Below are 27,216 nucleotides of genomic sequence, written 5' to 3'. Positions count from 1 at the left end.
GCTAGCAGCTATGCTAATGGTGATGCTAGCTGCCGGTAACATGCAGCAATAGAGGTTTTTATGCCCATTTCTGATTAAATTATGAGTTTTTGTTTACTGTAATATCGATGCAACTAAATTTATTTCATTTTGGGTTGATAAAATATTTTCAATGAAATGTGACATTTCCTTAAGAAGTGCATGATATATTGGCAGATGTCAGTTTTGTGGCATGATGGTGCAGTGATTACTGCTCTTGCCTCACAGCAAAACTGTCCTGGGCTCAAATCCCTCGCTGTATGGAGTTTGCATGTTCTCCCTGTGTGTGGTCACTCAGGTACTCCAGTTTCCTGCACAGTCCTGAAACTTGCACGTGCCCTTCTTAAAAGGGCCCAAAAATAAGATCTCAACACTAAATGAAGAGAAGTTAGTCTTCAAACTGGTGAAATTATCTGTCCATGCAGAGGGTAGATCTGACTGAAAAAGACACCTTGACAGAAGAATTTTAAATCAAGAAATAAGTCTCTCTATCTTAAATTGACTTTCAGTGTTCCCACATATCACATTCTGTTTCCTTGTCATCGGAAATTGGTTGACTGTTCTGCTCAAATCAACAAATGTGATCAAAATTAAAAATATTTGTCTTATTTCAAGTAGGGGTGTTTTTGGAGTGCAAGATGTGGAGCTAAACAGGAGAGTTCCCGGTAATTTTACAGCAGGTTTGAGGTGTGTGATGTGCAGAAAATGTGTTAATTCAGGCTGATTATTGTTCTTTGTCGATATGACCACTAAAGTTGATTTGAAATCGTTCACTGAAGGCCAGTTTTACACTACATATCCCAATGCTTCACATTTATAAAGCTTTCTTTGTGTCCTCAATCCTCAATCATTTCACACTTCAGAAAATTTGGAAGTAGTTTTCAAATTAGGCCACTAGAGGGCAGCATTTCCCATCTGGTTGGATTCCAGCGTCAATAGGTTATTTTCCTTCTGCTCCATCCACTTCAGAGCAAATCCACAAAACCTGAGGTCCACAGAGAAACACACTTTTACAGCATCAGAGGGTTTTAAATGCACCAGGAGGAAAAAAGCCTGAATGAGTCCGTTTTGTGAATTTACGCTATATTCATTAACATCTGCAACATCTGTGTGTGAAATTACATTTGTTGTTCCTGCTGATGTTTATGACCCTGAATTGACACATACGATATGTAGTCAGAATGACACAGCTGGACAGGTGAGGACAGAGACACCTGGACATGAGCATCTGTCTCAGACAATTTCAAAGAAAACTTTGATTTTTTTAATTATTTTTTTTATTTTTTAAAACATTATATTGACATAGTATTGACATGACACAACACTCAGCGCCGAGTGATGATATCAGTGACGCTACTGTAGAAAGAAGCTGCCTGATTGACATCAAACTAACCTCAAAGCCGTGCCGTGCTGTCAGGGGTAGTTTGGAAAAAATACCCACAATGCAACAGCCGGAGGAGAAGTTACAAAGGCATTTCACTGGACTCTACATCAGAATGTTTCATTAAAAATGGCTTCATGTTGCGACTAGAGTCATCTTTGGGAAAATATCAACGTTTTCATAAGGTTTAATCTGCACCACGACCCATAAAAACATTTAGAATTTGAATTTAAAGGTAATTCTGACTGGTCTGGGCCAACACTCAGGACGGAATATAGTTGTTCGTTTCCTGTTTTAAAGGATATTTCAATGTCAGTGAGTGTTTTGTGTCTCTATAGTTAACAGTGTGTTCCAGCTTGTGTTTTTTCTTTACTGGCGTGTGTGTGTGTGTGTGTGTGTGTGTGTATGCAGGTGCAGTCCTCTCATGCTGGTTAATGTGGGCTCTCTCTGTAGATTCTATCTGCTGCTGCTGCTCTTCTACATGAAAACAACGCTGCTCTGTCCAACACACACATTTCAACCTGTAACCAAAGTGTAAATCTCAGGTGAATCTCTCAGGTTGACGTCGTCAGTGCAGCAGTGCAGTTCCTCCATCACGATCCTGCTGTCATCTCTCAATGCCGTGATGTCTTCATGAACGCAGGTCTTGGGTTTCGTTCAGGTGATTTGGCCCTATGTGTGTGTGTGTGTGTGTGTGTGTGTGTGTGTGTGTGTGTGTGTGTGTGTGTGTGAGAGAGAGAGAGAGAGAATAAGGGGCGTTTGTGAGTGACATAGAGAAAGAGGTATGCGTTGATGTGCCATGCGATGCCTGTGAATCATGTCTAATGTTTTTCTGCCTCCGTGTCCCGGGGCCTTCATCGCCGTCGTGTCCACACACGCCGCCTCTCCCTCCCTCCCTCCCTCGCTCCCTTGCTCGCCCTCTTTTCATCTGCGCTCTCTCTCTCTCCCGCTCATAAACACACGTGTTTTTCTGCGATTTCCCGTCGCCGCCGTCTGGATTCCTCCCTCCACGTTGGGTCAGATGGCGACAGGTGTCTGCCGGCGCTGCTCGGCGCTCGGCCTCCTGGGATTCTGTGTTATGGCTTCACGCCGCGCTTCCAGAACCACGCTGTTCCCGCAGGCCGTTTGTTTTTAGCAAACAGGCTGATAAAAGCTGAAGCCAGCGCCGCCGCAGGCTTTCCTGAGATCGTGCTGGCCTTGAGGTTCGAGGAGCCGCCTTCCGTTTGGAGGTCCACAGGTTTGAGGATGACCTTTGACCCCCCCGCCGGCCACCAGTTTTATTTCCCTCAGACTTCCTTTAGCTGGGTGTGTTTCCCTGCAGCCCTGACGGGTGATGGTGGATCGATCAGGCCAGCGAGAACACAGAGAACATCAAACCCAGTCGGGAGGAACAGTCTGATTTAGTGAAAATATGGATTCACTCTGGAGGACAGAGACGCCGTTGTGTTTGAAGAATGCTGGCGAAGTGTTGGCATAAGGATGGATGAAACCATCAGGACTCAAGCGGCGTGTAGAATCATGTCTTCAAACCAGCCACATCTCAGGAGAGAACAGCTTCAGTCACACTTTCATTGATCGTTTCATCATTTATTGACATTTTGCAGCGATGGCGTGCCGTACGGCGGTTCAACGGAGACCCTTGAGTCCCGGCCTGCTGTCAGTCGACCCATCGGCCTGTGTGTGTGTGAGTGTGTTGACTCATCGATCTGTGGCGTGTGTGTTGCCTCACTGATCTGTGGACTCACCCGTCATCGCGTCACGAGCGCCGTGTTTGCGCGGCGACGTAATAATCGGCGGCGTCTCCATGCGTCTGCTGTGTCAACATCCAGCCCCCTGCTCTGTTCTGGCTTGCTGAGAAACATTCCTGATGCGTGTCTGAATTCCCGTGTGTGTTTTCACGTGCAATTAAATAGAAAAAAAAAAAACCAAAACAAAACAGCAGACAGCACAAACAGTTTTGGAACAAAGTGTTTTCAGGTGAACGGCTCCAACCAAAGCTTCTCCTCCCAAACAATCCTTCTCATTTCCTCTGATGGGATCAAAGCGACCACATGACTCCCTGATCCGGCACACACTTCTCCCTGCGTTCGTATTTACACACTCTCTCTCCGGTCCCCTTCAAACAGCCGACGCTGCAGCTTTTTAACATCTTTCACAACAGGTTACAGTGTCGTGAAGAAAGAGAGAAAAAACCTGCTTCATGTTAATATTGTGTTTAAGACCGACGGCTGATATTTACCCAGATCCATTTAGTAAAAAAAAACAGGTTTTCTGTGATAATTTTGCAATGAAATAACAGCATTATTTTAGGATAATTCTAAAACTTGGAAATTTTCCAACTGAAATATTAAAGTTAAACTAAATGTCCAAACACTGAAACAATGCTTCGAGGAGGAAATGATTAAAAAAAACACTTTGATACTTGTTTTTTTTTTTTAAAGCACAAACCAATACAAGTCATGTCAACATGTTGGACACCTTTAATCAACTTGAACCCACACACATAACAGGAACGAGAAATAAATATCGGCTGTAAATATCGAACCGATACTGATATGTTAAATAATGATAGATATCGGCTGATATGGATATCAACGCCCTTATATCCTAATCTCCACTGATTAGTATGTACAGTGTCTTGAAAAAACAGCTGCAGTGTTTAAAATGACATCTGAGCGTCTGTTGTTATTGATTAATAACTCCGGATTTATACTTGACTGTTTATCTGAGAAATGTGGTCTGGAAGTCGATACGATCTGCTTCCCCCGCCTCACACCCGCAGCGTTTTCCTGGTGATGGGTGCTGCCGAAGACGGGCATTGAGGAAGGGAAGGTGGGGGGATTGGGGTGTGTGAGTGTGTGTGTGTGTGTGTGTGTGTGTGTGTGTGTGTGTGTGTGTGTGAGTGTGTTTGGGGGGGGTCATTGTCCCCGAGCCTGCGGGAGCTGCCATGCACTCCGACCAATAGCAACACAAGAATGCTGACAGGACAAAGGCCATAACTCCATTCTATAGCAACACAAGCGAGGCATTGTGTTCATACAACCGCGCGCGCACACACACACACACACACACACTCACACTCACAGGCATGCATGCATTCGTTACTACAATAACGCACACACACATAAACTTTACTGGAGCAGACGATGCATCTGTGGCAGGCATGCCAAACACTCATTCATCAAGCAGTTTCCCACAACATGCAGCCCCCCCCCCCCCCGACCCGCAGGACATCTCCATCACGGGGTGGGGGGGTCTGAGGTTCAGCTGCTTCTTCTGTGTTTGTCTTCTTGTTGCGTCTACGTTTCGAGGTCAGTTCCTTGTTCGGCCCATCGAAAGATCATCTGATTTATTTCCAAAGTGATGAATCAGTAAAGGAGATTCACTTCAGGGTCTGGTGCCTTGCTCAGGGACTCAGGGCAGTGCCTGCTCTGAAGAGTGTCCTTTCCACTCTGAACCAGGAAACAGACGTTTCCAGCGTCCACGACAAGCTTTTCCTCAACAGCGATCCAGAAACCTGCTGAATCACGTTCAGATTTGTACCAAACCTCCCGGCCCTGGATCAGGGTTCAGTCCTGGTCCTGCTTTCACCTGAACCTGAGGCCTGCCAGGCCACGGAAGACTCCTCAGAGGCTGGGAGGTCACTGGAGGGTCTCTGGTGTGGATGTGAGTTTGTGACGGTGTTATCGATCCGTCCAGACTGTGACCCGACTTCACCCCGATCAGCCGGGATTCACCCGAAACTCACAAACGTCACGTAGGTGAGGAAGGAGCTGCGGCGGCGAGGCGGCTCCTGTGGTCGCATTCCTCCCTCCCTCCCCTCCCCCGGCCGTCTGGAAACTCGGAGGAGCCGCAGCCGCCGGGGAGGAAACATCCACTCCCGCCCGGCAGACAGGTGAGCGACCTTTGACCCGGCATGCCGCGCGGCGCTGCTCGACGCGCCAGGAATGTGTCCACACCTTTCGGCCAACCACGTCACGGCGGGCGAGTGGAAAACACGCGCTCCGTCTAAACCCAGACGGAGTGTGTGTGTGTGTGTGTGTGTGCGCTCTCGTCCAGGGCCTCTGGCATTCTGCGGCGCCGTGTGAATGCAGCGCCGGGTGTTTTGGGAGCGAGAGTGATGGATGAGTTAATGTGAGGGGACGCGGGAGGTGTGTGTGTGCGTGTGTGTGTGTGTGTGTCTGTGTGAGAAACAGCAGCACGATAAGGGTATTTTCGTCCGATTGGAGGTATTTCAAGGCCTGGCGCTCGTATCAGCTGCTGCTGCTGACAGTTGCTGTTGTTGTTGTTGGACTGATAATGACTGAGGTCAACAACAAGCCGTCAGCGACACACACACACACACACACACATTCCTCACAACGTGAAAACACTTAGAGCTCTCGCTGGCTTCTCAAGCCGCTTCGTAAGTGAAGCATCTCACACGCATTTCTGTTAATTTGTGAGATTTTTTGCCTGCAGATGGTCACGTTTCAAACCTTTCCAAGTATTCAAGAAAACTATCAAGTTTTCTCTGTTGTGGAAAAAGACAAAACCCATGTTTGTTTGTCCTCTTTATGAATATCCAAGGTAGTAAATCTCCTCAAACTCCATGCAGCTCAATGTGTAAATCATAAAAAAACAAAACAATAATTTGCATTTTCCTTAATCTCATATTTTATGCAAGAATAGGAAGAAATACAGACTTTACATGACATAGGAACGCCATTGTTCTGGTGTTTTGGGTCCATCGTGCTACGAGAGTTGGCATCTTTGCCTTGGCACCACTGTGTTCTTCTTCTAATCCCCTGGATTGGCGGATTAAGTTAAAATCTGTTAAATTCCTGGACTGTGTTTGGGATTAGAACACTTTTGACATCCTTGAGAAAAATGTTCCTGAAAGTGGAAGGTTCTCCGTCCTTCCAGTTGAAGACTTCAGTTTTTGCAAGATCTCAGCCGGAAGATTCTCCCAGACATCACAGAGTGGTTCAACGTGTATTCCAGGAAACGCCGCGATTCCTCTGTCATAGTAAAATGAAGAAAGACAACGAGCCACGGAGGTGAAAGATGACAATAATATTTATATAGATATATACAAATAATACTGTACAAGAGGAAGGAGAGAGGAGCTCGTTTCAGCAGTGGAGCGGAATTCTGAGAAACACGACGCCATGTCTCAAACAGTGGAACGGTTCCGACGCACAGAGGCGTTCAGGAGCTGGACTGGATTTGGACTGTGCTCGTAACAAAGCTCTATCTCATACACACACACACACACAAACACACACGCTCACACACCCATGCAGGCAGATACATTCACGTTGGGGGTGAAACCCATTCGCTCCGATTTCGACACAGGCACACCTGGACCGGCTGAGACTGAACCACCTGTAGTGGCTTGTATGGCTTGATGAGCGTCACTCTGGGTCTGCAGCACACACACACACTCTCTCTCTCACACACACGCACACACACACACACACACACGCACAAACACACTGCTGCCTGTGAGTGCCGTACATCCTCCCCGTTTGTGCGTTGCGTCCGTGTTTCCTTAGTCCGTCTCAGGCTAAAGTGCAGCAGAGGACACACTCTTCTTTTTTTTTTGTGTTTTTTTTTTTGTGTGTGCATCTTTCAAAGAGTCCGGGGCTCATTCAGACACACACAGTTGATTCTGGAGTTGCGACAGCAAAGGGAAGCGCCTGAGTCCTGCGTGAGGATTATGAGTCCTCCTCCAGACGGCAGCTCGCCGAGCAGAGAACCGCACGGCGCCTCCATCGTCTCGGTCCCGCCGCCACGCCTCCACGCCAGGAGGCCGGCAGAAAGCAAACCCCGTCCCCCGTCTACCAGTTGCAGTCTTTCCGGAGGAGCGTCAGGACTTTGCGGCCCAGGCTGGCCTTCCACGGCTTGACCAGGCTCTTCATGTTGACCAGCAGGCGGCCCTGCTTCCGGTCCGAGTGGCCCGCCACCAGGTACTCCAGCCCTGTGGAGAAGCAGGCCAGCGTTTAGCGTCCCTACTCCTCCTCACCGTAAATCTGAGGCTGGTCTACAGAATCCAGAAGTCAGCGCAGAGCAGAGGAAAGCAGCTTCGCATCCATAAACCTGACAGTACGGCTATAAACTCCGAGTCAATTCTGCAGCCATAAAAACCAAATAAAAAGTACATTTAATGCAGTTACAGCAATAAGAGGCTTAACTGATCCATAATAGACTTTAAAAAAGGTCATATGTAAGACAGGAAGACTGTACCAACAGAAAACATCACACCTTTGACCATTCTGAATGCAATAAATCCATTAAAATGTAATAATGACTCTCCGAATAGAAGAGTAAAGATGTTTCTACAGCCACAACTGTCCCATCCACTACCTGCTATTTATAAAAGAAACCTGTGAAAAAAAGGTTATTTCCAATAAATACAGCTGTATTTATGAGTCTGAAATTATTGTTTTGTATTAATCATGTAGTGACTTATTAAATCATTGGGAAAATGTTAGACAAAATATCATATTACAGGTATTACAGGCAGGTTATTGCAGTTTGACCTTTAGTATAGTGAAAAAAAGTTATTGTCCATAATTACATTATTATCTGCTACACAGATGACTGGAAGTATGGATGAAGGCCTTTAAAGGCATCGAGCCGTTTTACGCCACACACACTTGGTCACACTCCAGGCAGTAAATCTGTTCCTACAGTCGGATTTCCTGATGGTTTTCACATTATCAGACATTATTTAAAGCTTTTGGGACCCCGGGGCAATAAAAAACTCTTTTCCTGCTAGCTGGGAATTACAGAGGAAGTCTGGCGCAGGAAGCAGTTTTCCTGAATCACACATTTTTGAAAACCTCAGCATCAGTCTCAATCCTCAAGCGTCTCTGGGATAACGTTCTTCTTGTCTCCAGAACTATTGTGCCTTCCAGTTAGTGTCTCTGCTGAGCGTCCCAGTCTGGCTCAGGTTCCATAGTTTCGTATCTTCTCTATTTTCATTTCTAACATTCCTCTCCAGGTTCTTGCTGTGATTTCCATGTTCCTCGTTCGACACTTTGTAGCTGACTTTTTGATAAGTGCCGTATAAATAAACGTGTGGTGGCATTTTGACGTTTTAACAGCCACCAGCAATTTGAAAAATGTCTGAAGAAAGTCACAACAGGAACAGGAATGTCTTATGAAGCTGATGAAGGCCATCTGAGCCCGATTTAGACTTTAATCAAAGTGAGCCCAGAGTTCATTTGCTTTTTAAACACCGGGTTTGTTTGTTTGAACACAAAGACGAGCTGCCTGGACTCAGTAAAATCCTACGTAACGCATCTTCACCTGTCTGGATCAGGATTACAACAGCAGTAGAATCTTTGATTTGATTTATTTTTACACTTAATTTACTCTAACAAACTAACTTTTGGAGTTCAGAGCTTTTTTTCAGTGTGTTTATTGAAAGAACCAGACGTAGAATGTTAAAGTCAGTTTTTTGATTTCAAGTTTAAATTTCTGAGATGACCTGGTGGCATTAATCCGAATGCAGACGTTAAGCTGCAGTGGGCCTTCGATGGAGCCGTGAGGAACGCCACTTTTGATTTTGCTCATCTCAGACTGTTTGTTTGGACGGGATTCAAAAAAACCAGGGCAGCATTAAAACTTGGATCTGTTCCATCTGGAAAGCCTCTCCGGCTGTGTTGACTCCCCGGAGGATTGCTTGATGAGTGACAGAGGAGGTTTGTCTGATAGTAGAAGATCTCAGAGGACCCAAAGCTCGTATTCTGCGTTATATTGCAGCCACAGCTTGGAGCTAATAAAGAAATTGGTGTAGTTTTGAGACAGGAGGTTGAACCCCCATGAAAACGTTGAACAGCAGTGGGCCCAGGACGGCGCCTTGGGGAATGCTCGGTGCGATTTTATTTGATTGTTTCGATTCAAACTTAACATTTGCTCCAGACACAGAAGTCTTTCATTCAGCCCAGCCTTTGTTTCATTTGAGCCGAAGTTTACGACCACAATCACACCCTGCAGGATTGCTTTATGGCAGATTTCTGAGTAACAGACGGGGTTTGTGTGAACGTGACTCAGTTTAGTTTGGTTATGAGACAGGAGTGGGGCAGGATCAACCATCAAAAGAAAAGTGACCTACATGGACAGGCGTGGACCTGGTTCGTCTTTTCAGCGGGGCGTACCTGTTATTTTTGACTTACTGAAAGATAAGCTAGGTTAGTTGGTAGGCTAATCTCGATAACATTAAAACCTCAACTCCTACTAATGGTCTGTGTATTCTAAAGTTGACAGAGACTCTCCTGATGCATTATGGGTAGAGTGAGGGTGCAGCACCTGGGTTGAGGATGGGGCAGGTGCATCCCCGCGCCGTCCAGGACTCGGGGTAAAGAGTGACCCGCCCTCGCTGGATCTTCACTTTGGTGTTCTGACTGAGCACCTTCTGAACTTTGACCTCCACCTCGGCGTGGGAGCCTTTGTCGTGGGCCGACAGCACCCTCACCTTCAGGACTGGGGAATAAAAACCGGAGACGTTAGAAAATCACAGCACAACTCAAGACGCTTCGGCTGACGGGACCGACGGTAGAAACCCGACGCTGTGCACCGACCTGATTACACGACTTCAAGTGAAAACACAAAACGTCTGTTGTGTTTTGGGCTGCTGTTTACATGACAACGGTGCTCAGTGCCACTGAAAACAACTCTCTTAAAACGCTTGCGTTCTGTCGCCATGGAATCAGGTGAAATTGATTTTTTTGGGAGTTGTTTGGAGTCTGTTTACAAAACCCTTGGTCCTGGTCCTGTTCCTGGTCCCAGCTCCCATAGTAACCAGTTCTTCTGCACATGCTGAATGGATGGACCCTAATAACACTGCTGTCCAACATGCTAACTACAATAATGTAAAAATGACACGTTTTAGCTTGAAAGACTGTCTTCGAAACTGATCCTTTAGCAGCTGAACCCACTTCAGAGACAGTTTCATCTGATCTCTTTCTCTTTCCTCGGTGGAAAACCCTGCAGCCACGATCCTTTCTTCTTCAGGCTCAAAGAAAATCAAGCTGACAGTCAGATTTATGAGGACAGGACTGCTGAGCTGGAATCATCGCTGAGGTGGATAAATCATAGCGACTTCCCCGCCAGCCCGGTGTTTGACTTCAGGAAGTCCTGAATGGAGATGTGGAGATTCCAGCTCTTTCAGCTGCAGGTTCAGGCATAAGAGAACCATAAAGAGACCGCACAGCTCGTGGTTCTGGACCGGCTCTGGCTGCCTGGGCTCTTGTCTCCATCACATGAACTCATGCATGCTGGATTCCAGCAGAGTTTCCTGTTCAGGTCAGGCCTAGAGTTATTTTGCAATACTTGGAGGATTATTCAGATCATTACCTTCAGTCAAAGCGCTGATGCATGACCGTAAAAAGAAGGACAGGTACGATAAAACATCTGCTCGGGTGAAAAGACACAAGTATCAACAGAGGAGAACGCTACAGCAGTCCCTACAGCCGCCCAACATTTAACTCCATCCAGCCTGGATTAGGAGGGTTTGAATCCGCATGTGGCTCCGAGAAGCTTCAGGGAAAACAAGCGTTGCTAACCACTTTCAAAAGGAATCTTATCTTTAGGCTAAAATACCACAATGTAACACACATTCGGTTCCTGGTTGGAGAGCGTGGCCGAGGCAGACGAGGCTGGAAGCAACTATTGTGGGAAAGGGAAAACCAAAGGTTTCATGGTCCTGGTCTAAGAGCAGAGTTTAAAGGTTACAACTAGAGTTTTCCTGTTAGTTTGAGCAAAAACAACAAGGAAGAAACACTTTGAACCAGGAACTGAGAAACATTTGTGTGGTTTCATGGCTGAATTGTTTTATTCCAAACAAAGAAATTCCAAATTATATTTATGAGCTTGGAGTGGGAAAGTACTCAAAAAGCTCCGCTTTCAGAGTCTCCGAGCAGCGTTGTCGTGTAAACGGACACCCAAAATGTAACAAAAGTTTTGTGAGCGGAACCCGCAGACTGCAGGTCTGGCTGCTGGGGCGGTCAGCTCGTGTGAGGAAGAGGTTTAGATCTCACCCAGAGGCGACTGAGGAGTCCGTATCTGACGTTTAACACAGTCCATCACTGAATACTACACAAGAGACGATGAGTCTGGTCATTCCAATGCAGGAATTCACCTTCAGTTATCTCAATCTGATGGGGAACCGTGTGTGTGTGTGTGTGTGTGTGTGTGTGTGTGTGTGTGTGTGTGTTATTGTCTTACCGTATGCGTAATTCATGGTGCAGAAGAGTTTACTGTTGGTCAGAGGTTGCTCTTTGCACTCACACTTCTCTGCAGGAGACACGAGCACTCAGTCACATTTGTAGCATAAATACATAACCTGTGTGTGCGTGTGTGTGTGTGGTCTCAGATACTGTATGTGGCGTCCTAAGAATGTGAGCTCTGTGTGTGTGTGTGTGTGTGTGTGTGTGTGTCCAGAAAGGAATGTGCCCATGAAAGCTGCGGTTACAGGGTGGTGGAGGAGGAGGAGGAGGAGGAGGAGGTGAAGTTGGTGAAGGTGGTTTGGCTAAAGGAGGAGGTGGAGGAGGTGAAGCTAGAGGCGGAGGTGAAGGTGGAGGAGGTGGGGCTTCAGAGAAACACCAGTCTCAGTCACTCAGCTGTTCAGTGATGATTCTACAGTCGCTCTTTTCTCCGTCGCCGGTACAGAAAACTCAGATCGGTTTACCGATGGATCCATCGATCGGTTGTCTCACCTAAGTAGTGCAGAGCGGAGAAGTGTTCGTCGGCTCTGAAGATGCGGACCGGCTCGCTGGAGTTTCCCTCCAGGCTGTAGACGTCCAGATCAGAACTGAAACACAGCGTCACACACACCGACGTTAGCTTAACACGCTACTGGGGTTTGAACCGCCGGCCCTCTGCTCACCTGAAGAGGCAGTCCCCGGTGAACGGGTCGCAGTCTCCGGCGCAGTCGCACGGGCGGCAGCCGTACTCGTGAAAGCCCCAGTATCCCACCATGCACCTGTCGCACTGGGCGCCGCCCACGCCCGGCTTGCAGATGCAGTGTCCGCCGGCGGGGTCGCAGGGCGAGCCGCCGGCCGCGTGGAAGGGCATGGAGCCCAGCGGGTGACAGCTGCATGCTGGGAGAGAGAAAACAACGAGCAGGTCATAAATCAGCACCTGAGGCTCCTTTATCGCCCGCTCCATTGTTTCTATTGTCTTCTTATCGCGCGTCTGTCCAGACGCCTCGGCTGACCCCGTTCCAAACCCGGGCCCGGAACCCGGCCCGCCGTCTGGAAATCAGACCGCCGTGAGATTAAGGTGAGAGCAGACAGAGGAAATCGATGCCTGAAGCCTGAAAACCTTTTTTTTTTTTAAATTCATCAGCAATGTTCCGTTTAATAACCAGGAAAGAGACAAAACTGCAGCTCCTCAGACTTTACGACGCTGCGTTCGATTCCCGTGACGGAGGACCGTAAACCGGAGCAGATTAGACGCTCATAAAGACTGTCACTTTCTCAATCTGAATTTTATGGCCGTTTGTCTTCAACATCGCTTTGACCTGCTGAGATAAACGACCCGAAGCTTCGGGGCACGTTTCCACGGCGACGAGCTCAAACTTCTGTTTGACCCGAAGCCTTTTGGAAAGGTTTCAGCTTGGTGCCGTTGACAAAAACACAGTTTTCAGTGACTGAACCGGAATAAAATGCACATTTATGAATATCTATTATGTTGTTTCACTGGAAAAACTTAGTGCTGTCAGTTTTAATCACATTAATCTTGATTAATCGATGGAGGGCTGTTAGTGATTTTTTTTTTTTTACTAAGATTATTGGTTAATCATGAAAGAAACAATTTAAACACTGTTTTACTGTTTTATTTACTGAACTCTGTTATAGCTTCAATATTTCATGAAATTGGTCAGAAAGGCTTTCAAAATCCAGGTTTTGGCCCTTCCTGTTTCCTCGGCGCTCGTCTCCAGACAGACGAAGAAGAGCGTTCTATCTGCTTGAAGGAGATCAGCAGAGCAGATGAACCTCCTGAGCGAGCAGCGATAAGAAGAGCCTTTATCACCACGAGACTGAGCCGCACGGCGTCCATAAAGCCATAAAGCGCTCACCCTCAGGCCCCCCGCGGGCCTGCACATGGCCGCCGCGCCGTGGGCCGGCGTAACCATTAACAGAGACTCCTGCTGCTCGTCAAACACGTGTGACGGTGTGTTTGGCGACGGCGCGTTGACACGTCCGACTGTACGGCGTTCAGACGAGGGAATGAGAGACACGGCTGGAATCGGTGCGTTTCTAACCGTTGTTTCCCTGAGTCACAGCCTTCCCACACACACACACACACACACACACACTGTGACCCCCCGCCTCCCCCTCCCCCCCCCTGTTTTGGTGTGTATCCGTTTTCTTCCCCCTTCGCCCTCACAAGGCTGGAATGAAAAAAATGTTCCTCACGACCGAGGGAAATTCCTCCATTGTCAGCGAGCGTCTACGGTGGGATTTCACAACCTGCGGCCTCGTCTGCGAGGTGGGACGGGGGGTGGGGGTGGGGGTGGGGGTGGAGGTGGGGGGGGTTCTCAAGAGCCAGCCCTGATCATCCACCTCCAGAAAAACATGCAACCCAATCGGTGAAACTCACACTGCAACACGTCCGCCTCCCGTTCTCTCATCAGAGTGACAGGAAAACATGTTTGGAGGGAAGAGAAAACTCTGAGCCGATGGAATTTATCTGCTCCATCAGCGGCTCGGCTCAAAAACAGTCGGGAGAGGAACAGGAGGCTGCAGCAGCGCCGTGAGAAGATCCACTGGGACCAGCTGACACTCGAATCGGGACGTTCACGGGACCAGGGCACACCCGGAGCTCGGCCGTACGGCACCGCAGTGGATGGCACTCCTGCGTCACAGCCAGATCGTTCCTGGTTCAAGTCCAGGTTGGGTAGTTCTTCTCCAGGATCCTCCAACAGTCCAAAGACATCCATTTGAGGCGCTGGAGACTCCGTTTCCATGACAACGGGTGAAGTGATAACGCTTCGCTTTTAGTTTTTTAGTTTCAGAAAAGTTTCTATGACGGCGTTCCCTCTACTGAGAAGATAACATAGCTCTTATGGACAGGGCCTGAGTGATAACATGACTTCGTCTGTCCAGCATCTGTCCCAACAGCCCCCCCCCCCCCACCCCCACCCACCTGGAGTCCAGATTACCTGCAGGTCTGAGTCCCCAGGGTCCAATCTGACAGATAATCAGAGGGAGAATGTAGCCAGCGCTCCCTGTTTATGGATGACTATCTGATGTTTACTCAAGACTCGCGGGGCAGCACGCCAACACTCATCCAGCCACCCCCCATCCACCCCTCCACCCCCCATCCACCCACCTGGGGAGAGGACACTCGCACGTGTACAACCGCGGCCGATGATTACAGAGATGCGACACGAGATCTGAGTCACGTCTGCGAAACGGACAAGTGGGAGTTTTGTGCCAAGACGAAGGAATGCCGCCATCTGATGATTAACTGGGGTGTTAAGTATGGCACACACACACACACACACTCAGAGCCAGGTGCCCGTCAGGAACCATCCAGCACGTCCCGGCTTGCGATCTCAGTCCTCAGCATTCCTCGGAAGAATGAGCGCCATGCCAGTGTGTCGTCTAATGTGTCGTGTTTATGTGTGTGTGTATGTGTGTGTGTTCCGATGCGCATCGACAGCATTTTGTCACCACCTGCATGATTAATTACTCTCGCTGTCATGTTGTACACGTTGCGGTTTTGACTTTCAAAGTGTCATTTTCTCCGAGCGAGTCTCATTTCTAGCAGATAAATTCCTCCTGTCATCTGATATCAAAGACAACCTGATATATGATCAACAACATGCGCTCAGCGACGGGAGTTTCTATTCTCTACAGGGGTGGAAAGAAACCGAGTTCAACTGGAAAGAAAAATACGAGCGAAAGTGGAAAGAAGGAGTAAAGGTCCGTTTCCACGCCAACGATTTCAAGTGAAAAGATGAAACTTTCTACAGTCATTTTTCATGTGGCCCTGCTTTGATTCGTGGTTTTTTCTTGACCCTGCATCCTGCCTGCAGCTCTCTAGTGCCCCCTAGAGGCCAACCACCCCTAACACTTTCAGAAACAAAGGCTTTCTAGTGAGCTGGCCAGGTGCTGCACGCTCTGCGGCGATGATGAGAGTGTTTCCTGTGTTAGCAGGGCGTTAGCAGTGTGTTAGCCTGGCTTACGTCTGCAGGAGTCGGGGGCGGTCGCCGGCCTCTCGGGGTCTCTGTAGAAGCCCGCCTTGCACCTCTCGCACTGCCGACCCTCGGTGTTGTGCAGACAGTCGCACACGCCTCCGCTGCGCTGGCCGGACTCGCGCCACGCCGTCCAGTCGAATCGGCAGCTGTGGGCGTGTCCGTTGCACTTACACTCTGCGAGGAGGAGGAAAACACTGAAGTCACACTGGCTGTTTGTTAATCTGATGGAATGGTTTCTGATGGGAGGATCCGATCGGGCCGTTTACATGAACACTGAAGAAAGTCATATTGAGCCGGTTTATAGGTGACTATATGTGACTCGACTAATTTCAGTGGCCCAATCCCACAATGCTTTGCACTGTAATGTTTGAGGTTTGCTCATGTGCACAAACTGCTCCGACTGGAGGAAATCACCTGATGTGCTGTTTCCATGGACTATGACCGGACTACACCTGGACTACACCGCCTCCTCTGATGGTGCAGATATGATCAGACTGAAGTGTTTACATGGTGCAGCTTTAATCAGATTACTTTAGGTCCAGTTAACACAGCTGATGAAGTGCTGATCCAGCACTCGTCTCCACAGTGACCTCTACACTCTGTCCCGGACTCCAGGAAAACCACCGTGTCTCCAGCAGCCTCTCTGGTCTGCTGAGCTCTGAGCTCTGAACTCAACTGTCTTCTAATCTCTGGCCTGGTCTGATCTCAGATCTGGTCTCTGGTCTTGTCTCTTGCCTGGTCTCCGGTCTCCATGAAGCTTGTCTGCTGTCTCCCTTCGCTGCTGTCTCTCTCTACTTCCCTGGTCTCTGAGCTCACGTCTCCGGCGTGGAACCGCCACCCGCTGACTCTGTGTCTCTGCCTCGTTCTTGCTCCATTTAAGTGAAATTTCCCCTGAACAACACACTTCTAAGTAACGATCCTGAATTCTCTGCGCTGCTGAAACATCCCGTGTTCTCCGGCCGTCTCCTCTTGCCTGGATGTCCTACGTTCAGTCAGGGTTCGTTTGTTGCTTGTCACTGGTTTTCGTGAGCACTGCGTTGCGATGTTGAAAGGGAGGCGGCGAGGCGGTCTGCCGGACTCACTGCGGCATTCGTGCGGAGCGCCCGTCAGTCCGTCGGCGGGCTGCCAGGGCCGGTCGTTGTAGAGCGGCGCGCAGCGCTCGCAGTGATCACCTGCGGTGTTGTGTCTGCACACACACTTCCCATGGACCTGAGAGGGTGAGAAACGGAGCTCATTAGCAACGGACGGAGGCAGGCATGGAAGGACGGGGACGAACAAAGGGGTCACTGTGACGGCCGGGAGGGCGAAGACTCGTCTCCGCTCGGCGTTCTCACCGTCCCCTCGTCCTCTTTTTCACCCTCTCCTTACTTTCTCAGCCTCTCTCACACATCCTGGGCCTGAAATTACTGAATGGAGATTGATTGTTTGGCTTCATCGCTGCAAACAGGAGCGGGCCTCCGGCCTGAAAAGCCTGTGTGTGCGTTTATGAGTGTGTGTATGAGAAGAGTGCAAGTATGCAGCGCTGAGAGCACAATAACAATCTCCTTGTCATTCCTGCGAGCTGGAATGCCATGCACGCCGGATAATGATGGAAGGAGGGGGGAGCAAGGCATCTGAGGAAGCTCTTTATTTGTTTGCGTTACACCGTGCAACCGTAATGTGGGACACACAATTATACAACGATTACAGAGGTAGACACACACTAATCAACGTGCACACGGGCGTAGAAAGTCGCCACATGCACTGATCCTCGCGTGCGTTTCCCACGGTGTGCGACGATCACGAACTCTGCAGCAGCTCCGATTCTCACACGGGCGGACGCACGAACGCACGAAAGCACCGTCCCGGGTTCGGAGTCAGACCCGGAACACATGCACACGCTGCAGGAGCATGTCCTCTGCCTGAACTGACCCTCAGCCGAGGAGGTGAACACACACACACACACACACGACTGGATTCACACACCATTTCAATCAATCACACTAACAGGGGGAGCAATCGCACAAATGGTGGGGTGGGTGGGGGTGATGGGGGCAGCAGAAACATCTGGCCGCCGTCCAGACAGCTGCTGTTTCCACCGGTTTCACATGTTTACCATACCGTGATACGGAACAATTAGCACATGTACACACTGAGCGCTCCACTGCACCACGGAGGACGGGCGGGCTGGACCCCGGGGCCGATTCCCCGTCAAGCCTGGCCTCAGTTCCAATCTTCAGATCAGAGAAAACAGGAGGAACTGTTTGGTTTGGGTTGTTGTTGTGAGATAAGAGTGTGTGTGCGCGCGCGTGTGTGTGCGTGCTTGTGTGTGTGTGTGTGTCAGTCAGCTTTGTGGCCAACAGACAGTGAAATCACCCCAAACCTCAAAGCCTCCCGTGGGGTGGAGGAGTGAAGGGGGTAAACAGAAGCTCGGATCAACAGCAACCACAAACACACCGACCCCTTCCAAGACCAAGCACGAGGCTCGGGGACCAAAACTGGGACCAGCCCGAGAAGTCAAGACGGCACACTACCTGGACGCTCTCCACAAAACCAGCAAGTGACTGAAACACAAACGCCTGTTTCTGGATATTTGATCCTGATCACAGATCAGAGGAATGTCTCCTCCGTCAACTCACACTCACACACACTCACACACACACACATACACACACACACCCCACCCTGACCTGCGTCTTGTTCCTCTCTGCTTGTTTGGGTTCTGGATTGAAACAGAGACACAAAACAAGGTGCCGATAAGTCAGAAAAGACTCTTATATAACCTCTGCTGTGTGTGTGTGTGTGTGTGTGTGTGTGTGTGTGTGTGTGCGTGTGTGTGTCTGTGTGCACACTTAACAGTCCCGCATGCCACTCCTTCCTGCCCCGAGGTGTTGTTGTGAGGGCAGCTCAGAGGGATTCGAACCTGGAGCCTCAGCTCAGGTGCAGTAGCACTGATACAGTCTTCCACTCCGAGAAGTGGCCTTCAGCAGAACAACATTAAAATGATTTATTCGGCGCTTTCAAAGGACTTTCTCCCCTGGAAAGAAGGAAATCCTCCTGAAAACACTCGGCTCACTTGGAATTTCTTGGCATGGAAACGGTCGGGTTTAAAGATTTAAAGAGCGGCCGCCCAATAAATCAGCAGCCCGCTGGAAAAGACGCCGCTATCAGCAAAGAAAACAAGGATGAATGGTTTGATTCATTCATCATGGAAAAGAGCAAACACACTCTAAAGAGGAGTCCGGAGGATGTTTTCTCTGGTGAAATCTGCAGTCTGAGGCCTTAAAAGAAAGATTACAGCCCCTCAGATTAGCAGGAACAAAGGCTGTCGACCCGTCTGCGATCACCAAAACATTACAGTGAAGCCAAACACCGATTCGCTCCAACCCGCTGATTTCTGGCACCGGCAAAGGGCCCCGGAGCCCGGGATGGCAACCGGGAGTCTGCAGAACACAGCCAGGATGGATCACATGGTGAGGCCCCACAGAAACATGTTTAAGACCCAAATCTACCAAATATCAGCAGAAAACACTGGAAATTATCAGCCTTTCTGTCAGAGAGTGAAATGAAGAAAGAGAAAGAGACACGAAATAACAATAAAGACAAAAAAAAACAACAAAAAAAGAGGGAAAATGAAAGCAACAAGAAAAACCTGTTGAAGCAGCTATAGCCAGAAATAAAACACAAAGAAACCAAAAATGACCCCAAAAGCTCCAAGAAACAACATTTAACACTCCAAAAAACACTAAAGAGACTAAAAAAAATGACAGCAACAGCAATAAATAAACATTAGACAGGATTACGATGGAACAGAATCAAAACACTCCACAAAACAATAATTACAACCGGAAAAAACCCAAGAAAGACACACAAAACAACATCAAGAACACAACCAATACTTAAAACACCGGAAACGACAGAAAAAAGATGAAAATAACATCAACGGCACACAGAAAATAACAGAAAACAAACAAAAGATTAAAACAAAAAAACAAAAGAGCTACAAAATGACACCAATAAATTTCAGATTTACACAAAACCACGAATAAACTGAAGGAAATTCCCAAAAAATACACACGACACGCCACCAATAATCATCTCCACAAAGACACAGTCAACAAGACGACCGGGAACGCACATGAACTCAGCACATCGTTCTCCTCCCCGGCCCGACTTCAAAAGGCTCGCCGTGTTCAGCGTTTGCACAGAAACACTAAGTGTGTGTTGAAAAGTCAGAGCTTCCATCTTTCTGAGTGGAGGAAACTCTCGCTTTCCTGTCTGACTGCAGACGGTTCGGATACGAGACCCGCCGACGGCCGTTTGTTCACACCTCTCACATCAGAGCGCAGGGACCAAACACACCAGGAAACGGCGGCGGCGGCGGAAGCGGCAATCAGGCCCCACGCCTTCATTTCCCCCGACAGAGACAGAGATCTGCTGAGTGTTTCACTAAACAAGTGAGAGAATCGAGCTCCTCCTGGCTCCGTTAGTCCGCCTTCCTCTGACAGATCTCAAGTTAACGAGGTCTGGGACCTCAAACAGCTGCCCCATGTCTCCCAATGGGGCCACGTGCCTCAGTCTGGAAACTGATCGGCGAGAGCGGCTCGTCTTCAAATAGAAACGTTCCTCCTTCAGCCCATCTCATCCTCATTCACGCCCCGTTTCCATGACAACGCTTTGAAAGTGACGTCTGCGTCAATGGAAACGGCAGAAACGCGAGTGAGGGGGCGGGGCTAAAAGAGGGGAACGCATCAGCATGTCTATAAAGGAAAGCAGATGAGCCGGATTACCAGGTGGTGGGTGCGGTCCCTGAGGGGCCGGTAGCCCGGCGAGGGGACGCACTGCTCGGCGTGGCCGTTACAGAAGCAGCTGCCCTTCACGATCAGGTCGTAGACGGCGAAGTGGCGGGTGGGCCGGCCCCGCCCCTCCTCCTCCTCCTCCTCCTCTGGGGGGGCGCGGTCTTTGGCCTGGCAGGGACACGCCTGGCGCTCCAGCAGCCGGATCCGGATGTTGGTGACCCTCAGCTGCTGCTGGCCCTCGGCCCCGAACGGGTCCAGAGACTCCCACTTCGGGAGGGTTCGGTAGATCACCTGACGGGAACACACACACACATACACAATCTTACACATCTCATATTCAAATGAAATGAATATATTAAAAACAAACATTCAGAACTAACTGGATTTGACAGAAATACTCCAGTTTAACTAAAAAGGAAGCCAAAGCATTGAAAAGCAAGAAGAATCCCGGGAAATGGAGATTTACTGGACACTCCAACATTTTTACTAACACGGGAGTTAATTTATCCCAGTTTGAGTTAAAATATTAACGAGGTCTCAGTCGGCTCCAGGAAATGACAGTAAGAGGAGCGTAAAAACACTTTTCAGAGACGTTTTCTGGAATCCCAGCTGAAATTTAGTCCACCAAGTCATCAGGGACGGACGGACCGGAGAACACTGAGCCGAGTAAAGAACTGACAGCATGTGAAGCGAAATGAAGCCCTGATGGTTTGTTTTGGTGTCACTGGTGACCTTTAACCCCCCCCCCCCTCGCCCCCCCGTCTGGTCCCGGGACATCCTTCAAACTGAAGACCCCTTTATGGGCTGCCGTCGCCGTGGCTACCGCTGCCACCGGCAACCCACACCGCTGCCGTTGCCGGGGTGAAGAAGCTGGTGTCGGCTCTGCGCCGAGCCGCCGCCGATATGGCTCTAGGAGTGGCGAGCAGCAACGTGAGGCCGACACCACGCCTTGATTGGCTGAGGGCGCGGCGGGAGGAGCGCCGTTTAATTCCCCTGCTCTTGGAAAAGGTCACGGGGTCACGGCATTGTGGGTCGCAATTAAGACAACACGACAAATGGGACGGGGGGGGGGGGGGGGGGGGGGGGGGGGGGCATTCTGACCCCACAGACCAGACGTCAGAGTCCACGAGGCTGCGGGGTCGCCGGGGACCGCCACACACCTTTCCTCCTGTTTCACAGTGAGAAATGAAGTCGGTCCGGCGTCAACAGGACGGTCATCTGGAAAACAGGAGAACGGCGGAGAGGGGGGAGGGGCGGCCAGCCGACACGGCCCACATCCATCAGAGCAGCGGCACTTCCTCCCCAGCAGACAGACCCCACCGAGAGTCCACCGCGAGCGTGTGTGTGTGTGTGTGTGTGTGTAGCCTGCCTCTCTCTTTCCCCGTAAGGAGGTCAATCTCTACAACAAACTCTCGCATTCTTCCAGCCCAGCTGACCTCATAAATAAGACAAGCAGCTCCGACACACACGAGATGCCATGCTTTCATGTGAGCAAGCGGAGAAGCAGAACTGTCGGCTTGGAATCGCTCCCAGCTGCGACCTGCAGCGGACGCTGAGAGGCTTCACAGCAGATGGGAAAGTCCTCGTAGAGATAGAAAGATTCAGGTTGGCCAGCTGAGAAATCAGAGAGTTTTAGCTCCCGAACGCCGGCGGCAGAAAACTGATGATCCAGCAGAGAAGTCGAAAACACACCCGGAGTTTCTGCAACTCTGGGTTTGGGTTGCGGTTAGGGTCAGGTAACCCAACCCTGCAACAGTGCATCGTTTAAGCAACATTCTTGCAATTTTTTTCAAGAGTCAATTTGTGCAACATTCATGCGATATACTTCCTGCGACATTTGTGCAAGATTTCTTGTGACAGCCATGCAAAATATATAATGTGCGACATATTTATAATGTTATTTTGAAACTGGAGTAACTTTAGTGTGACAGATTGTCGATCTCAAAGGAAACTTCCTCAAAGCCTCAAACACTTTCCAAACATGGAGCTCTGGACTGTCGTTCCAGGTGATGGACGGCGCTCAGAGGCAGGGAGAGCGTGAACAGCTGTTCTGTCTGACCTCCATTAACCCCGGGGTCATCAGCTGAGGGGTGAGAGGGTGGAGGTCGCGCTCCGAGCACAGGTGGCTCGCTAACACGGCAAGTCAGAGAAGAAAACGGGTGTGCTATTTTAACAAAACTGAGAAAGTAAAACCCGAGCTTGGACTGAACACACACACACACACACACACACACACACACACACACAGAGGGCGTCGTCAGGCCGCAGGAAGCTGCTGTCACGCCTCCTGCGTTTCAGCGCAGGTGTGTTTCTTCCTCCCGCTCTACACCTGCACTGACCTGCTTTCTGAGGGGGAAACTCAAGACCTGATACTCATCTGAGCAGCTAAAGCGCCTCCGGTGGCGGCGGAGGGGCGGGAAGTGGAGCAGGCTGCAGGAGGACGCCTCACACACGACGTGAACTGCATCCTTCACACACACACACACACACACACACAATCTGTGTGAGAGTGTGTAGAGATACAAACAGATGAGAACAGTCTGTAAACCTGCTGCTGAGCAGTAATGAAGATTTCCTCTGGTCTGGAAAGTCGAGACAGTTGACAACTGTTTCCAGCAACGCCAACCAATCAGCTGGGAAGACTCGTGGCTTTGTATTTTCACAATAAACCGTCAGTCGACCCCAAAACGACTGGCCCGATGACATGATACCAGCCTTTGTATGGAGCACAATATCCAGACCAAGCATCTCTGTCACTTCCTGCCAGGCCCTCCAGTGAGGGCGCCATTGGAAACGTGTGGCAAAGAGCAGCAAAAGCTGATTATTATCGAGGATTACGAGTCGTGACGGTGGGTTTAATCCAGGTTCTGCTCCTTAAGTTATCTTTAGAGATGGGTACCGAATTTATAGGTACCGACCGAATTCTGTCAGTACTAGCTAGCATGTCAACAAAGCAAGCGGGACTAGAAAGCACTTGAAAGTATGCCTCCGGTGGGAATACTTCTAACCTGAGGACGCTCCTGGTTAAAGGTGCTGTAGGCAGGATTCCGCATCTCCGCCATCTTGCGATTTGACCCATCTAAGATGGCGATTTGAAACCCAGCACAGCCAATCCTGTCCTGTTTTCTCTAACATCACGCCCTTACACAAGTTAAGCCCCTCCCACAAGAACGTGCGACGAACGCCCCTCGACCAATCACGGTTAGAGCCTCAGGGGCTCTTCTGATTGGTCAAAGATACCTGGAGCTGTTGAGATTCCTTTTTAGCTCAGAACAGAGACAGATGGAAACGCTGCGCCCTCGCGGTAGTGCAATTATACTACACTCCTAAAGGATTATCAATGGATACTTTAACATTTAATCCAAAGAAAACACAGAAAAATTAGCACTGACTAGCAAAATCCTGCTACAGCACCTTTAAGAACAAGTTTTTTTTTTTTTACCAAGGCTGAGGAGTGTATAGCTTCAGATCTATGGCTACAACGCCTGCATTTAGTACCGTTAGCACGCTAACATCTGTTAGCACGTGAGTCCATTAGCGACTCGTTGTCTGCAGCCAGCAACAAAGCAACATTTATCACAGCATAAACACACAAAGTACCAAAAACTGGTACCGCTGAGTACCGGTAGCCTTTCCCAGGTACCAGGAATAGGTACCGTATCGGTTCAAATGCAAACTGTACCCGATTACATTCGTTTAAGCGAAAATCCTGAACGAGTGTGAAGAGGAAAGCGCTCCACTCAGACTTCCCGGTAAGCCCCGGGACGATGGAGAACCCTCCGGCTCACCTCTCCACGCCTGCAGGGAAAGGCGCCGGAGTACTTGGAGGTGCAGACGGCGCCGTCGCGGCCCGCCCTTCCCTCCTCCAGCCCGAAGGCGGCGCTGCAGTTCCCGGCAAAGTACTGCAGCATCTTCCAGGACCGGCCGAAGTCCTGCGAGCGCTCCAGGGTCATGGCGGCGGGCCTCGGCGAGCGGAACACCATGATGAGGTGCGTGAAGTAGAACTCGGTCTCCAGGTCCAGCTGCACCGTCTCGGACTCCGCCCCCTCGGCCGACTGCCACCACGTGTTGGGGTGCCGGAAGGAGGAGTCGGACATGGCGTCGGCCAGGTGGGACAGCGGCGGCAGGGCGGCGTTGCACTTGGCGCACTGGGCCTCGCCGCAGGCCCGGTTGGCGTCGGGGTCGGCGTAGGAGCAGTAGAGCTCGGTGGCGTTGTTCCCGCACACGGTCTGCGTCAGGACCCGCCGGCCCAGGGCCAGGTTCCCCATGCGGGGGTTGCACGCCCGGCTCTCGCAGCGCGGCGCCACGCCCACTCGGAACGGCTCCGCCGGCCCACCTGGACGGGACAGAGGTGCAGTGGTTAGCAGGCTGGCCTCACAGTGGCGACATCCCCGGTTCAAGCACAGAAAATCTCTAAATATAGGAGAAATTTAAATCTACGTACTAGAGGGAATACTCAAGAAGAAACAGCTCATAAATACAACTTAAGTACACTGAGGGGATTATTTGTAATCTATTACTTCCACATGTTTTCAGTTTAGAAAAAGAAGTAATTTTACTCATACCTAAGTAAAATTCACACAAGTAAAATATGTCATGACTGTAATGTCTGTATTTTATCACCTCCTCTACCCAGAATGCACTGTGGCACCACTGATGAACAGCAGTGGAAATGATGAACACAAATACCACAAAATGCATCTTTTTCATGTCATTTGGGTGTTTAACTGGAGTTTACAGTCTGACAGTAGAAGGAAATTCTCCACGAAAAAAAAACTCCCCAGCTGGTTTATGAACTGGGGTCAAGGTGAAGGTGGAGTTTGCATGTTCTCCCGGAAAGGTGTGGCAGCTCGACAGCCTCCATCCATCACTGGCGAAAGCTACCACTTCAAATCGGTTTGGGCGTGAAGCGTCAAATTTCACATTTGTGTTGATTAGCTGTTAGATCAACAGTTTGAAAATAAGGAAATGACAGAATTAACGTCGGCCTGAACCTGAAATCTAAACTGGGAAACACGAGTCTGACAGATTCTCACCACCGTTTCCATATTTACAGCAAAATTTACCAGAATAAAACAACCTTAACGAAGGGACAGAGTTCACAGCTCGTGTTCAGAGATAAGAGGTGTGTGTGTGTGTGTGTCTGTGTGAGTGAGTGAGAGAGAGAGAGACTCAAGTGGTTTACCTCTGTGGGATGTGTTATGCAGAAGAGGATAATGGCGGCATTGTTGCACCTGCCGGCTGCAGAGTCTGACACAGATAAAGTTTGGCAGCTCCGGGAGGACGAGCGGCCCTGCAGACGCCCTGCGACCCCCCCGGAACCCCCCCCCCCCCCCCCCCCCGGATTGTTCTGCACTGTACATTGATGAGCTCCTCTCACACTCATGAATGATGTGAAGCTGCGTTCCTGATGGATTATGTAACTGACTTGCAGGGGTGTGTGAGTGGTGGGGGTGGGGGTGGGGGGGGGGGGGGGGGGTCACTTGAGGAAGTTTCAGCTTTTTTTTTTTTACTATGAAGCATCATTTATATGAGCTTTTATCTTGTGGAGATTAAAGGGTAAACACGTGGTTTCACCAAGAGTTTAAAGGTAATTTATGTATATTTAACATAAAATATAAAAATAAAAGTACTTTTGATCACAAATCTTACATTTCAATCAGTGGATTCGTCAATAAACTCAATATTGTGAAACTTGCAATAAGTACAGTAAATTGCAGTTTAATCTGCACTCAGTTCCCATAAAAATCAGAGAGACTCTGCTTTCAAAAAATCCATACGACATATTTCAAGTAGACACTGCCATATAATACAAATTAACAACACAAATGTGAATATTTGTCACCTGCTTCAAGCTGGACGGATCTCCTTCAGATTCCAAAACACACTGAGGGCCCTGTAATTACCTGGAGTGGAAGGATTTAATCTGAAACACTCACATGACCTGGGAATATTCAAATGAGTTACAGTTACATGTAAATCCCATCAATTCCTGGCAGGACTGGATCATGATTCCATCTCAGGATTTTACCTTTTCACTGTAATCTGAGTATTTATTGATGCCATCACCCGTGTTGAAGTGAAAATGAGGGTTTTATGATCAGTTTCCTCCTGCTGCTCGTGTTTCATAAAGAGAGCTGAATGTGTGTGTGTGTGGAGCTGAAGGTGTGTGAGGTCGCTGCACTTGTCTCCCAGACACACACACACACACACACACACACACACACTGTTCCAGAATAATCCCACTAACCTGACAACACGGCCACCAGGATCGGGAATAAAAGCAGCATTCCTCCTCCTCCCTGCGGGAATAATCCCGGAAACACGCAGAAAGAGTGAAATCCGCCTCGAGGAGGTGAGAAGAGCTGGAAGCGGCTCCGGAGGGGGGGCAGCAGGTCTAGATCCAGGGGGGGCTTTCTCTTTCACTCGAGACCCGCAGGAGGAAGCATGATCCCGCACGGTGCGTGGCGTCCCGCAGAGGAGCAGCGCGGTTCATCTCCCCGCAGTGTGCGTCCCGCAGCCTGCGCGTCTCGCTCTAAAGGAGCGGCGGAGGACGGGGGCCGGGGGGCCGGGGGACGGAGCGCCGCGTCCCGCTGCCGCGCGACGCTCCGCCTCCACGGCGCGGCTCCGCCGCTTAAAGGAACAGCCCGCCGGACCCCGGGGCCCAGCTCCATCAGGACCCCCCTGATCCGTCTCTCTTGATTGTTTTGCCATTTCATGTTTGTTTTTTGTTTTTTTTTTCAAATCTCTCTGTTCTTTTCATTCCCAGGGAGAAGGTGCAAACTCCACTTAACACTCCTGTCTGCTTCAGTTTCAATCTCTAGACACTTTTACAGAAAAAA

At 49.5% G+C, this 27,216-nt stretch overlaps 1 protein-coding gene across 1 annotated transcript; it reads right to left on the bottom strand.

Moving 5' to 3' along the window:
- Positions 1 to 6,921: 6,921 nt before the first annotated feature.
- ntn4 (netrin 4) lies at positions 6,922 to 26,928 on the bottom strand. Its single transcript, XM_030113852.1, has 10 exons — positions 26,625 to 26,928; positions 24,163 to 24,710; positions 20,366 to 20,665; positions 16,679 to 16,805; positions 15,585 to 15,770; positions 12,276 to 12,489; positions 12,106 to 12,200; positions 11,615 to 11,683; positions 9,698 to 9,871; positions 6,922 to 7,361 (listed from the first exon to the last, which is right to left on the bottom strand). Exons 1-10 carry the CDS (start codon positions 26,662 to 26,664, stop codon positions 7,222 to 7,224), a joined length of 1,893 nt encoding a protein of 630 aa, XP_029969712.1. The 5' UTR covers positions 26,665 to 26,928; the 3' UTR covers positions 6,922 to 7,221.
- Positions 26,929 to 27,216: the final 288 nt, after the last annotated feature.

Source organism: Salarias fasciatus, chromosome 17, assembly GCF_902148845.1.
Source record: "Salarias fasciatus chromosome 17, fSalaFa1.1, whole genome shotgun sequence".
NCBI classification, from domain to species: Eukaryota; Metazoa; Chordata; class Actinopteri; order Blenniiformes; family Blenniidae; genus Salarias; species Salarias fasciatus.
The sequence above is the reverse complement of the archived record's forward strand: the minus strand, read 5'-3'. Positions and strand labels throughout refer to the sequence as shown.

Coding starts and splice junctions, on each gene's coding strand:
- ntn4 (XM_030113852.1), bottom strand. CDS start 26,664: ATGCTGCTTTTATTCCCGATCCTGGTGGCCGTGTTGTCAG. Junction 24,711..26,624: donor CCTGGTGGCCGTGTTGTCAG/GTTAGTGGGATT, acceptor TGTCCCGTCCAG/GTGGGCCGGCGGAGCCGTTC. Junction 15,771..16,678: donor CGCTCCGCACGAATGCCGCA/GTGAGTCCGGCA, acceptor TCCTCCTCGCAG/AGTGTAAGTGCAACGGACAC.